Here is a 14100-nt window from a genome sequence, read left to right as displayed (position 1 = left end):
CACAAACAAACATGCATTACAGTGACATCATTAAAATAATAACAGTGAGATTCAGGGGACATTTGATTACGTTTAATTTACAATCCACTATATTTACAGAAAAATGCTTTTAGGGATTGAATACATGTAGCCTACAGCCATTTGAATTACTTAGTGCAATAAACATGGTACAGTTATGCCCATACAGACAACAACCCCCTGATACACCAGTAAGAATGTAGGTTGTAGAGAGGGTTAATAATGAGTGCACACTGTGTGTTCAACAGTCAGACACATGCTGGTGTGAAATAAAGTAATTATTACATCTACACATACTGCAGGGTTTGTTTTGAGCTCTAAAATTCATTACAAATCTATTTACAATGGGCTTTATGAACAGATATCTGCTGGAGATCCAAGCAGGTTACTAAAAGAATTATACAAAATGGGTAAAAAGTCTAAAAAAAGCTTCACATAGAGCGACTTATGATTCCTAATTTTTATCCAAAACTACATAAATCCTGGTGGTAAAGATTTAAATTAAAATATAAAACTAACATGGCTATGTCCTACTCTATGGTTAATAAAAGCAATAAAATAATGTATTTAGGTTGCATTTCAGTGCAACTAATATGGTGTCTCTATAGTCGGAGAGCACTGAGGTAAACACTGTCAACCAATGTTAGAGCACCGTAGCTTCTTTAAATGTGTCGATCCATCTGTTAAAGAAAAAGAAAAAAAGTTATTAGTGTTATTAATTTCATACCCATGTGCTACAATAAGTGGCACGACTATTTATACTGTACCTCTGTGCCGTTTGGAGGTCGTCAGCTTTAAAAATGTAGTAAAGTGTGTTTTTGTGGTAAAGCTTAAAATGTAATATCTGTGATGACTCCTCTTTCAACACAAACCCTAACAGGGGCTGACTCTCTAATGCTGCAACGTCCTGCATGAAGACACAATAAAAGAGTGTCAGATAAAGATTCAATCAATTCGCATTACTTTAATTATAACATGACACTGGGATCTTACCTCACTTGCAGCGTATGTGTACAGGACCTTGTCTTTGATAACGAACCACAGCCTCTTCCCCTGCTTTTTGTTCACCTTTGACCTCTGCAGGTACCCACTCATGGAAGAGTTGTCTGTGCTTGCTGTCACCTGAAACAAAACACATCTGATTATATATCAGGTCATTATCACCATCAGTGCATTATGATCATAACAAAGCATCAATCACCTCTTTGAGAGCTGCAGGGATCTTCTTCTGCTTCCTGTTGAAAGCAAAGGTGGCTTTGCTTCCAGGGGATACAGCTGCTGATTGGGCTTGTTGACCTGATCAAGGTGAAAAATGCAGTGATTTAATAGAAAGAAAAGACACACAATACCTGTGTTGGTTTAACTGTGTCTAATCAACACTGATACCTCTGTTATAAGGATTAAGAAGAGCCTGGTACACAGCATCATTACATCTCCTTATTTATGATCCAGCTACCATCCTATCAGGCCCTGTGATATGACTTTTTAAAAATCATTTTGTATTGGATCATATCGCATATAATGTCAGAAGAAAGCAAGACTTACTTTTCTGCTGCAGGAGAACATCGATACACTGGTCACACACTCGGGCTAAATGATTCTTTAGGTATTCAAGACAGTATTTGTTGGACGAGCAAGACTGGCACACCACCTGAGGGGATGATTAAGCATAAAATATGTTATTTTTTGCTTGACAGGAATACTTTCCAATCCAATTAAATATCTGCCAGACATAAGGATAATGTCTTTGGTCGTGTGTTTGTTTGCCTATTTCTTTCGGTGTATCAGCAGTTAATCTTACATACTACAGGTCCATGAGCACAACCCTTTTGTGGTCATTTATAACTATGCTCAGGGATCTTCTCGTGGTTGAGGTCATTCAAAATTGCCAGTAGAGTACTTACTTTTCTTAACTAGCAAAAGGTATTTTTGTTCGATATTTATAGGACATTATCAGATTTAATTTGAACCAGAGCATCTGCATATTCATTTTATACCCGGTAGGTTATGATCCACTAAAGTAAGGCACAATACAACTTTAATAAATCCCTGTTTTTGTTATCTTCACCACTTGACTATAAGCGAACCAGGAGGGACAATTGAGTGAGATTAAACTCTTAACAAGGGAGAGGGAAACTCTACTCAGTGAACTTATTAGTTGCATATGATATATATACCAGCTACTCTGTTTTTATGAACAGTTTTATAACTGTTAATTGCAGCTCTCATTTATTATAAACATTATTTTAGAAACTGCGTTTGATTTTGAAGGGAGACTTTTGTGACCTTACCTTCCCACATGCGCGGCAGTGGTGTCTCCTCCATGTCAGCGTGAACTCACAGGTGCAGATCATACACATGGTGGTCCGCGGGTCAGGGATCCAGATAGGGGCTTTGGATCCCAAAGGAGCACCATCCCCATAATCCCTCAGCTCTAACTGAGTATAAACAAACAAAGACATTAACTCTCATCACTCTTACATAAGCTATAAAGTACTTTGATTTAGATCTCATCAGTATGATAAAGTATTCACTGCAAACAGGAAATGTGTTTTCTTACTTCTTCTTCAGGCTTGCCCGATATAAAACTGATCTTCTTCCTGGTGTAGTCACCGATCGCTGTGGAAATAGCCTCGAGCCATTCATCTCGCTCTGTGGCTGAACTGCAGAGAGAAAACAGAGTGTGAATACACGCCTACACAGTACTCACAGACCTTTGCACCCAAATAAAGAACACAGAAAGCCTGTTATGAAACAGCACGTTCTTAAATTACCGAGAGATGTTTCTTTTGTTTCTGATCATTACCTGGCTGAGAGAATGAAGGAGCGCTCCACGCTCTCAATGTTCAGCTCGTTCTGATAGGCCTCTTGGCTTGGTTTGCTAACCTGTAATTCATTTCATTGTGAGCAATGATGGCAGCGTATAACATATAGTGGGATAATAACATATATATGTGAATAGATGACGAGTGCAAAGAAATAAGGAGTGAAGTTCTCACCTTCATCCCAGCCAGAGACAACATGTTGTTGAACTTGAACTGGCCGGACTGAGCAGGAGTTGTGTACAGCAGTGTGTCGCTAAACTATAAAGAACATGACAAAGAAACATTACTTACTTTCTGTCATATCGTCTTTGCTAATACACAGAAGAGCTTAGAGTAAGATTTAGAACATTGCGATGATATTATTGTATAAAAAACATACAAGAGAAAGAAGATATAATGTGTTACTGTACCAGGAAGAACACTCTAGGCTGCATGACCTTTCTCGACAGTTTCTTCAGGGTGCCCTCTCTTAGGAAGATCTACAGCACAAAAACGCCAGAAGGTAAAGCATTTTTTAATAACTCACAATGACTTGTTAATTATTTATACTTTCCTTTCAAACTAATCTGCCCGACAAAACTGTACAGCTTCTGTAATAGTGCAGTTGCTCTCCTATTGTTATTTCCTGTTCCTTAAAGTAAAAATATTATCTCCCTGGATTTCATTTTGTATTATCCTATTTATTTAGAAAAATACGATTTTATTTATGGTAAAGGGTTTTAAGGTGTAATGTCAATGAAGTGAGGTTCAGACAAATAAATCAAATATGTGTTGATTTAACAGTTAACATTTAATAGAGCAATACACAATAATTAATACAAAATATAAATCCAAGCTTTATGGTCTTACCCGCCCAGGCTGGACTATTTCATGGTGGCCGTTCAGTCTACACTGCACCTGGATCAGCTTCTGGAAGTTATCCTGAGAGGGAAAAAGAACATTACAAAAATGCACAAGGACATAATGGAGCTTTTTATCAACATGTTAATAGAATATTTTTATTTTCCTCACCCCTTGTTTCATGATGTCGTTGGCATGATTGGCCACTTCTTTCACTATGACAAGGGCCGCTGGGTGGATAGAAATGTAAAAAGATGTGCATCAAACACATAACAGACGTTTTTATGTGTTTCTGTTCCTGAAACTATCAGGTGAGTTACAGTACAGATTTAAAAAGGAACTTTGTTTACCTTGTGTGTCCTTGTAATCATCAGAGTCCTCAGACAGGTTTTTCAGATAGTCTGAAACACAAATAGAAGTTAGGTCCAACTCTAACAATAGAGTTAGGTCCAACATTGAAAAATACGTTGTATGGGTTATAAGTGCTCAGTCTTGTGTTACATTCCTGGATTATACTCTAACATTGAAAACGGTCTATAGGTGCTCACGTAACAGAATAATACAGGAGTGAAGTACAAACATTTTTCACATTTTGGTCCCTAGGGATCAACTCTGATCCATTAGACTCATGAAACACTAAGCTCACTCATGTTAAAGCTTGTGTTATGTCACCAAATCTGATTTGGGCTGCACTTCAAAAAATCTTATTATATGAGGATTGGAGGAGCATCAAAGAAATTCCAAAGCATTTGTATTTTTCTGGACACCAGAGGGCAGCAAGATGCCAAAAATGAGAAACATCACAGGTTTTTCGAACTATGTTTAGGGGCCCATAACTACAAGGAAGTTAGTTCCAAAGGGATTAATTAGGATTTGCAAGTTATGTGTCCAGAAAGTAAACTGAATATGAGCCTGATGCATAATGAGAATGACTCTTCTGCTGATGTACCTGTGAGCAACATCTGATACTGAGGAATCCTCTGAACAGGCTTCAGGAGGTAATGCTTCAGAGCCAAGTTGGCACACCGTGGACTGGCCTTGGACAGAAAAAATTACAATTTAGATTTTAGATAAAAAGGGACAAACTCTCACTTGCATAAACAATGAAAGCTCAGTTATGCAACAGTCACTCCCCCTCTGAAGGAGGAAACCGGTTAGCCTCGTTACCTCAAATTCCCGCACCACAGCGCCGAATGCAGGGTTCTTCTTACGCTGCTCTTCCAGTAGAGCCACATTCTTGTCAAACTCCCGGATGTATGTGGAGTACATCTTGAGATACGGCCCTTTCTTCAGGAAAATATCTGCTAGCTTAGCATTTTCATCCCTGTAAAATAAGGTAAAATTAGTAATATTTCAACATTATATTTTCAAATGTTCACAATTAAGGTTTATTATTATTTCTGCAATAGTTATTGTACAGAAAAATGTATACAGAGTTGTTGGGGGAAGTACAAGGACTACTTGTCTAAGCAAAAATAACTAGTATCGCATTTAAAGAATACTCTGTTACAAGTAAAGGTCCTGCATTTTGGTAAAAGTATGCAAGCATCATCAGGAAAATGTACTCAATACAGAAAAATGTCCTCGGTTACTGTTCTGCTATTTCATATTATATCTATATTGTTACTCCCACATTAGTGGCAGCAGGATTTTATGGCAGTAGTCGGTAGAAGTATCTGGAATAGAATAAATTGCTGATTATATTCTCCACTATCAATAGATTTTTTGGGTAAAATTTCAGAAAATTGTGAAAGATATCTTAATATGTAAAGCTGTCTCTAGTGAACATGCTTGACTAAATATAAATACTCACATTCCCTGCGTAAACATTAAGTTATATCTTTAGTTGAACTACAGCGTCAGAACTATTAAAAAAAAATACCAACATTAAACACAAATATGGGGTCATGGGTTTAAATATATTTTTGTATAAATAGTGTATGTGCATACACTTTAAGCCAGTAAACGTGATGAATATGCACAAACATTCAAATATATTATATACCATTTGGCCACTCTGTGCTTCAGCTCTCTGAGCAGATCCTGGTTCAGTTCATAGAGCTGAGGGAGGTAGTACAGGATCTGGTTGAGAAGACGCTCCTCAATCACAGACTTCCCACTCTGACGAGACGTCGTGGACACCGCATCACGGAAGTCCTGCACGTCAGATAATCAAATAAACAGACAGATAAAGAGTCAGCAGGACATATTCAGGAACTCATCCAGGCAGGAAGAGGAAAACCAGAAGTAAATCTACATGAAGTACTGAAGAAGAACTAAAAACAATAGAGGTTTTAAATCGGTCTGCTCTGCAAATCACATATATCAGTTACCAGAACAACACTACAAAAAGATAAGCTCCAGAACCATTAAGTATAAAAGATACAGAATATATACGATTGACTCATGACCGGCACACACATTAAGAATGTGTTAAGATCAACGGTCCAGTGAATCAGGAAGAAAGAAAAAGGAGAGCAAGAGACCTTGAGCGTGCCCCCTCCGCTTCTTTTTCTGATGATGTGGAGGCTTTTTTGTGGTTAATTGGGACACATGGCATATAAAACTGCCAGACTGCGCACTCAGTAGAGCGCTCCTGTGGTTAACATGTGTGATCTGAGGGCGAAGGAGGCGCGTCACGTGAAGTAGGATTTGGCAGGGAATTAGAAAAAACCGGGTGATTCATAAGATAAGAAAAGATTACAATGCAGCCGTGACTGAATCAGCAGTAAGTGAATATTTCTGAATGGGAACAACAACAGGGTGGACAAAAGGCTATTGTTCAGTTTGGTTTGATGTTCTTGTCTTCACTTTAGATAAAAGGTTATATATGGCTTAAAAGCATTATTTTAACTTAGTTTATGAAGCGCTTATCAGATGGACCATACCACATATTTACATCGGGCTATAAATCAAAGCCTTTCTTATCTTCGTGTTATACTGGAAAGATGACCTTTTACAGACCATAAGGTTTTCACCTGACAGCAACATTACACACTGCATGGCTGAAAAATACGTCTCTACTGATAACTCAGATAAAAGCTCACAACAAATGTCATGTTGTGCTCTCATTAATCAGTTTGTGAAAAGCTGGCTGAGTGCCTGGTGGGGATGGAGAACAGAAACTAAGTCACCTCTACATTCTTCTGAACTTGGTATGACTGATCCTCATTACTGGACTCTATTCCTCCACAGTCAGCAGAGCACTTCCTGTCTGCGCTCTGCTGCGAGGAGTTCATGACTCAGTCCCATTACAATCCTGTTTGGAGATCTGTGTCTCATAAAACAAACATCTCATACCTTCCTGTATCTATGTTTTGAATATGTTTAATCCCTGCTCACATAATTAGAGTAACCAATCAAACCTAAAAATGAGCATAATGTCCTCTATAAATGTGGTAGTGGATCTCCATCACTGGGTGAATACACACATTATTTTTTTACTTATGAAAAACACAATCATATTGATTTTTGTCTGAAGGATACAAGTTTATAGTGTACGTATACTGATCTGACAAACAAGCGCAGCAAAGAAACAAGAGCTTCATATTGGAGTTCTGGTTCCGTTATGGATTACATTTCTTAATCAACAAGCAACAAACAAGTGTAGCGTTACGGTCAGATATCACAGCAGAGGAAAACCATGAGGAGACAGTGTGTTGGAGACAGTGTTATCCTGCATGGGGTGTGACCCGGTGGCTAATAATCAGACACATATGTAGAATGTGGGCTCACAGTAAACCAGTGCTAGATAAAAACATATAGAGAGCCTTTTAAATCTTTCTCTACACCATGTCCTGTTCCATTTTTCAAAAGATAAGAATATTTATGTTTTTCAGCCGACTTCAACAAACAACATTTGTCATGTGGCCCATTCCTGGACTCCTAATAACACTTTTAATGTTGACTGCAAAAATATATGAAACAAATCTTTCAATATGGATTGCTATCTCTCACTGTGTTTTAATCAAAACAAATTGTACAATATCTTTGGATGTATTTTATATAAGTCTAGATGGAATTCTGTTCCCGCTTTGGAATTTTAAAACATTTTATTAATGCAAGCATATAACTTTGTGAAGCAAAAAACACAAATGGATAATGTCTCAGGATACTTACAACATGAAGCAGCTTCAGGACGTCGACAAACCTGAGAAAATAGGGAAATTAAGAAAAGTTATAAAAGGATGAGTATTGTTATAGAGAAAAGAGTCTCTTTCCCAAAAAGAAATACATTCTGGCAAATCTAGTGGTGTCTAGCTATGCTGCTTAATTGTGTTTATTTGCCAGGGTTTTGAAATGTCCGTCTCCATTCAATACAATTGAGGTGAATACAATTCTGTCAAAGCACAAATAATGTACTAATAAAACAATTCAAGATGTCCTTCAGAGCCAAAACCTCACCCTCTTTGACACCCACACAAGCCTGGCACACAACAGGTGGAATAAATACCTTACACCACACCCATGTGATAAGTGCCGTAAGTGACCAATTACAACAGTGTTTGGTGTGAACACATAATGACAGTAAAAGAGGCGACAGCAAAATAAGCATTTTGGCTCCAACATCTAGTAATGATTTTATTTTATACCAGAGAAATTAAAATGAAACCTATCGATAGCTAAGTATGTTTGGTAACATCCAATTACCCCCTTGATGAAATTGATATAATATTGTTTTTTTCATATTTGGTTTAACCTTAAAAGAAAAAAATGAAGACTCTTACACACTCTCAGAGCTCATGATTTCTGTGGCGATGTGGTGAATCTTGTTCTTCTTTTGCCCACTCTGCCCCTGACAGAAAGATTTTACAAAACACAGACTTAGAATTTCAATGCACTGTAAATAAACCTTGTGTAGTTCATGGCTAAATCACACACAGATCAATCTGAAACCTTGCAAAGGGCAAACCCTGTGTGATGATTCCCAAAAACATTTGTGAGCACTTCTAGAGAGTGAAGTCATAAATCTAACTGTGTGCCTCTCACCGTGCTCTCCTCTGCCGGCTCAGCTTCTCCTTTACTGGAGATGGAGCTGCTATCGTCCTCTTCCTCTGAGGTGTTGGCCAAGATTTCATCATCCGAAGGGCCGTCGTCCAAGGGCGTCACCTCCTCATCCACAGAGCTTCTGTCAAAGAGGGACAGGATGTTAGGGTCAGGGTAGAATAGAGGCAGATGCCAGAGCATGAACACATCACTGTATTGGTGATTAAGACACAACGCAGCAGCTGCATGCAGTTATTAAAAACACTGAATCCAGCTGACTGTCATTCCCATGCTACATGATTAGTTTAAGAAGTACAGAAAGAGTGGATGCCGTTTATTAAAAAAGGGGGAAAGAGGTGAGGTTTGGAATACAAGCACATTAATCAAAGAGGAGTGCTTTGGATACAAACATTACATTACATGACATGTTACTTGTTATACGCTTTTATCCAAAGCGACTTACATACTCAATACTGTGGGCCCAGGGACACAACGACATGCTGACTGCAGTGGTGGTGCAAACAAAGGTCAGTCCAGCAGTATTTGAACAATTCCTGCTCTGATCAAGAGGGAGCCATACAAAGAAAGAAAGGGAGAACCTGACACAACCAGGAAGAAACATTAAATAATAAACTATCAACACGGGCACAGGATTCTAGTCTTGTTGATGGGAAACAAAAGGACAGCAAACCACTAACACCCCATATCATACAAAAGCACTGCTTTTAAATGACCACATGACAGCTAAACGGGGAACAGCACCAAAAAGAAACTGATATCTCAAATGCCATAAATCCCAGAGGGAGCTCTACATGTGAAACAACGGCCCCTCCCTGAACAAAAGCTGCAGAAAAAGAAATAGGCCGAGGCCGAGCAGCAAACCCAATAAGCCGGACTCTGTAAGTCTTATACAGTGTGGTATGTGTACAATGTTACGCTGTTAGTGGTCTCCGTTTGTGAGCTGATCAACGTCCTTAAACATGTGATCGCTGCACAGTTTGAGCTAAAGATTGGTGACACACTAAGCTGTACACCCCCGAGTGTACAGTTACACAAACTGTAATCCTATTTTTCTGACTGTTCACTGCTCATTCACAATTCAACAAATGAGGATAATTAGAAGCATTTCTAACTATAATTTAATCATGCTAAGTTTAATTGAGCTAATTAAGCATCAATGGGGTTGTTCGAGACTAGTCGTCTAACTTTATCAGGATCAGTTAAATCAAAAATATATGTTCCCAGCTTCCCGAGAGCTGCTGTATATCTGAAGTGTTGAACATTTGAAACAGAAAAGCTCTTTCATCAGAAGCCTTACTCTTCTTTAGTTGACCTATTCCTCTTATTTAAAATAGGACTTTAAATGAAACCGTTGACAGAAGGATTTGTGGCTTATGCTAAGAAACATAAATATGCTTTCCAGAAGGACACACTCCTTTTAGGAAATACTTAGTAAAGCATCAAAAATCGTATTTATGTGTGGTCAAAAATCTCAGCGACAGATCCTTAAAAACGAAAAAAAGAACTGTCTGCGCGGCTATAGCATTGAAAATGTTAGCATGAAGTGTATTTTTCGAAAATGAAACAGGCATCTAAATGATTAGGTTGTCTATCTACAATCCATCAACACCTGAAACGCTGAGCACGTGTGCCACTATACCAGTCAAACTACCCTGACAGGTATCTGCAACAAAGGCACAAATGTGACGAGCTTCTCCGTAAACTTCCTGGTAAACAAATTATTCACAGTCCCTTTGTCTCATTAACAAGATCTTTTTCTCAGCTGATTGTTTCAAAGAGGCCAGAGGTGTATACCAGAAACAATGGAAATCACTCAACATATTCAGAGATAGGATGTGAAGCACTGAGAGAAACAAGACAGATAAAAGCCATGATAATATACCTCTCAAGGTCTGTTGGCATCTGATACTGCTCAGTGTTTTTCTCAAAGGACATATAAGGCTCCTGCTCCTCATAGATGCCCTCATCATTATACTGCCAGGCTGTAGGCTGTGCAATGGACCCCCGAGGGGATGTGACTTCCGTTCCTACATGCAGATTAATGTAGTCTGCTATTTCTTCATATTCAGGCATGTTTTCGTAGTAAATATCCTGTTCTGTTCCAGGAGGAAAGTCATCTCCGTCCACGCTTTGCTCTACTCCGATCAGCGGGCAGGAGTGTTTACCCTGAGGGAGATGCGTGTTGTAGTCCTCACACGCATCCAGCTCCCTGTGCACGCTTTGTTCATTATCATTAGCCGAGCTCTGGCCTCCTTTCATCAGCTTGGGAAGCATCATCACAGAGAGCTTCAAGTCCAGCAGTTTCCGGAAAGAGTTCCTCTTCTGTCCGTCGGAGCGCAGGAGGTCAGCGCCGGAGAAGGACTTGGATTTCTGTTTGTTAAGGCTGGAGCGAGAAGGCTTCATTATTCCAGGTGTTAGGAATTTTCTGCTGGTCTTCACCACTGGCGGCGGAGGCAGCTCCTTCATCACCCTCTCCTTTAAAACACAATCTTGTAAAGGAAGTGCTTGCCTTTTCTCTTCATCTCCTGATTTCCCCTCTTCTTTTTCCTCAGAGGATGCCTTCCTCTGCATCCATGCCATCGGGCTGCTGTTCCTCTTGGGCTTCTTCGGAGCTACTTTGACCACCTCTGCTGCCACGCTGCTGGCAGGAGGCTGGCTCAGATTGTGCGACCTGCTAGAAGGAAGAATAGGTGTGAAGTCACTGAATACTGACTCCTGATCACGCTTTAGTTTTTTCTCCACCTCTTCATCATCGTCCTGGTCGACTGACACCTCCATCTCCTGGATGCTGCTGTCCCAGCCCAGGTCTTCCTCCTCCACATCCGTAGGGAGTGTCTGAAGATCATAGGTCGGTGCTTTCTCAGGTGCTGACAGTAAAGGTTTTTTCTTGGGCGGAGGGGCCGGCTGGGCGCAGGCTTTTCTTGCAGACAGAAATATTGGCGCCTCATTTCCAAAAGGTACACTGACAGACAGTGATGAGCTGCCCTTCCCCTCCGATGACAGCTTCACCTCTTTGACGTTCATTTCCCTCCCTTCCTGGCTCACTATCTCTTCACTCTCCTCCACCACCTTTTCCTGACGGGCCAGCCCAGCTGACCTGGGTTTCCGTGGTACAAGGACAGGGATGGGCTTCCTAGAGGCTGCTGGGATTGGTTTGGGCTGGGACACACAAGAGATCTCCTCTGAGCCAAGAGCATCTTCCTCTGGTCCTCGCCCAGGTGAAGTCTGAGGTAGTACGTTACCGTTTGCCTCATCGCTCCATGTTCTGTGAGGAAGGGACGGCCTAACAGTCGGAGGTGTTGGTGTCTCCGTTGGTGTCTCCGTTGGACTGGAGGTGTTGATGTCTGTGTTGAGATTTTGGTCCACAGTTTCTTGAAGAGGTTTATGGTTTGTGAGGTGAGTAGTGGTAGCAGTGTTCATCACTTTGCACTTGTCTGTTTTCTCCCTACTCTCATCCACAGAACCTCGAGATGTAGAGACGATCTTCCTGTGTGCTGATGAGTTCCTGCCGCTGCACATGCAGTTCTCCTGGCTGCACAGACAGATCGGAATAATATAATCCCAATCTGGCTTTTTGTTATTTTGCTGTATTCCATTCTGCGAGTTAAGAAGAGCTTCGGTCTGTGGCGTTTCTGTTACAGATGTTTGGAGCAGGCTCTTCGCAGCAAGAGGTTTGGACTCCACAGCAGTGGTGAGTTTGGAGAGGCAGGGTTTGGGGGCCACTACCGGTTTAGCCCTCCTCGGTGTGCCAGGAGACGGGAGAGAGAGACCTTCTCTTCTCGGGGTTGCAGGAGACAGTCCTGGCCTCTGGGGCTGGGCCAGCTTCGGTTTGGGGGCCACAGGTGGCTTTTGCATGCCTACAGAGAAAAAACAAAACAAACGCACTTCAGATTTTGTGTACTTTATCTCCTCTGAATTAAAGCCTCTTGTCATCTGAAATACATCGAACAGATTAGGAATCTAACTATATTCGATGCATTTTTGGTGGTCTGACAGATGTTGCCCTAATACAAGTTCACTCTTAACTCTGCAGCATTGATCCTAACCTAGTGATAGCTTAGTGTTGAACTGCTGTAAAGTACTGGACCACCTCTCCGGGGGTTCAAATATCACATGGCTTATGTTTGCCACTCCACACAACAGCACTGTAATCCGGCTAATGGTGCGTGTCAACTGGGCAGAGGAGGAGGAGGAGCAGATGGGAGATGAAGAGAGGGATAGTAATGGAGGAAGGGGTGCAGGGACTTCCAAAAAAAGTCATGCAAACTAGCACATCTGGCTGAACTAATGCCCTAAAATTCCTCTGTGGTGAACAGAACAATAACAGCTGATTTGCTGACAGAGAGGGATGTTGGTTTTTCCCTCTGCAAATATTTCCTCATTCAGAAAGCCACCAGGTTAGACACAGCCAACAAAAACTTTTTCAGGAGTTTTTACAGTCAACTCTAAGTATACATAGAAATGAGTGGGATATGTCCCATATACTATAAAATCACAGGATTGCCATTTAAATAGCTGTACAAAACATTGACTTAAATACTACACATTCTGTTTTAAGTATATGATCTATCTCAAATCGTTTTACACACGGAATTGTTTGTCTGTATGAACCTATATATTTGAAACAGAAACAAGGACAGGGGCTGCAGATTAGCTTCAGCTAGAAAGTCAACATTACCACTGTTGAATGTATTCTCCCTGTGTAACACTGTTTAGATGTAATTCCCCCAATAATTAAATGAAGTAACAGATAAATAAATATATGGTTTAACAATAAATCGACCTGCTTTGATTTTATCTGATCCACTAACAAAACTCTGACCAGAACAATCATCGAGTTTCCGTCGCTTACCTGAGTTAATCATCGCTTCACTCACTTCGTTTCTGTTTTGTCAACTTTTTTTACATCACTGCAGCGGAAAGAAACCATCCTTCGTGTCCGGATACATCTCAAGCCGTCGATTCCAAAATAAGTTATCAGTCAAAAAAGCACATTTTCTCCGCTTTTCTTCGAGAAACCCATGTGATCCTGCTGCCCACAGTTCATTCTCCCCGCAGCCGCAATGACTGGCTGCCTGATTAATGCAGAGCTTCCTTTGTTTCCATGAACGATCCAGCAGGGGGCCTCGTGACACACTGACAGATTGGTGTAGCATTTACTAAATCAGAATTGTCTCATGTGCACATCTATTTACCCTTTTCCTACCTAATTGCATTTTTACTAAATCATCACTACTCAAATTTTCCACCAACGCATCTTTCCCCAGACATCATCATTGCTAATTTTAACACAGCAAGTGTGACTATGACACAAGAGACATATGAGTGGGAGCCAGCTAATGCTTTCTAAGCTATATTTGATCAAATTGGGGAAGTAAAACTCAAAATACATCATTGTATAGGTGGTGCT

At 40.4% G+C, this 14100-nt stretch overlaps 1 protein-coding gene across 4 annotated transcripts; it reads right to left on the bottom strand.

Annotated features, from left to right (window-relative positions):
- Window positions 1–57: 57 nt before the first annotated feature.
- LOC117547897 (FYVE, RhoGEF and PH domain-containing protein 6-like) lies at window positions 58–13812 on the bottom strand. 4 transcript variants are annotated; one of them, XM_034218815.1, is made up of 21 exons: window positions 13543–13812; window positions 10573–12547; window positions 8673–8808; window positions 8411–8478; window positions 7803–7833; window positions 5689–5840; window positions 4851–5007; window positions 4633–4720; window positions 4034–4084; window positions 3855–3913; window positions 3693–3764; window positions 3254–3322; window positions 3018–3101; window positions 2825–2904; window positions 2579–2681; window positions 2310–2456; window positions 1564–1669; window positions 1220–1314; window positions 1012–1140; window positions 786–925; window positions 58–698 (listed from the first exon to the last, which is right to left on the bottom strand). In XM_034218815.1, the coding sequence occupies exons 1-21, from the start codon at window positions 13553–13555 to the stop codon at window positions 662–664; spliced, it is 3792 nt and encodes a 1263-aa protein (XP_034074706.1). In that variant the 5' UTR covers window positions 13556–13812; the 3' UTR covers window positions 58–661. The 4 variants fall into 4 exon arrangements, with proteins under 4 accessions (XP_034074706.1, XP_034074707.1, XP_034074708.1 ...); XM_034218816.1 differs by having other exon boundaries at window positions 8411–8472; window positions 8673–8811; window positions 13543–13811; XM_034218817.1 differs by having other exon boundaries at window positions 8673–8811; window positions 13568–13810.
- Window positions 13813–14100: the final 288 nt, after the last annotated feature.

The sequence above is a fragment of the Gymnodraco acuticeps genome, unplaced genomic scaffold, assembly GCF_902827175.1.
Source record: "Gymnodraco acuticeps unplaced genomic scaffold, fGymAcu1.1, whole genome shotgun sequence".
Lineage (NCBI taxonomy): Eukaryota > Metazoa > Chordata > Actinopteri > Perciformes > Bathydraconidae > Gymnodraco > Gymnodraco acuticeps.
Note: the sequence above shows the minus strand (reverse complement) of the source record. Positions and strands in the feature narration are given on the sequence as shown.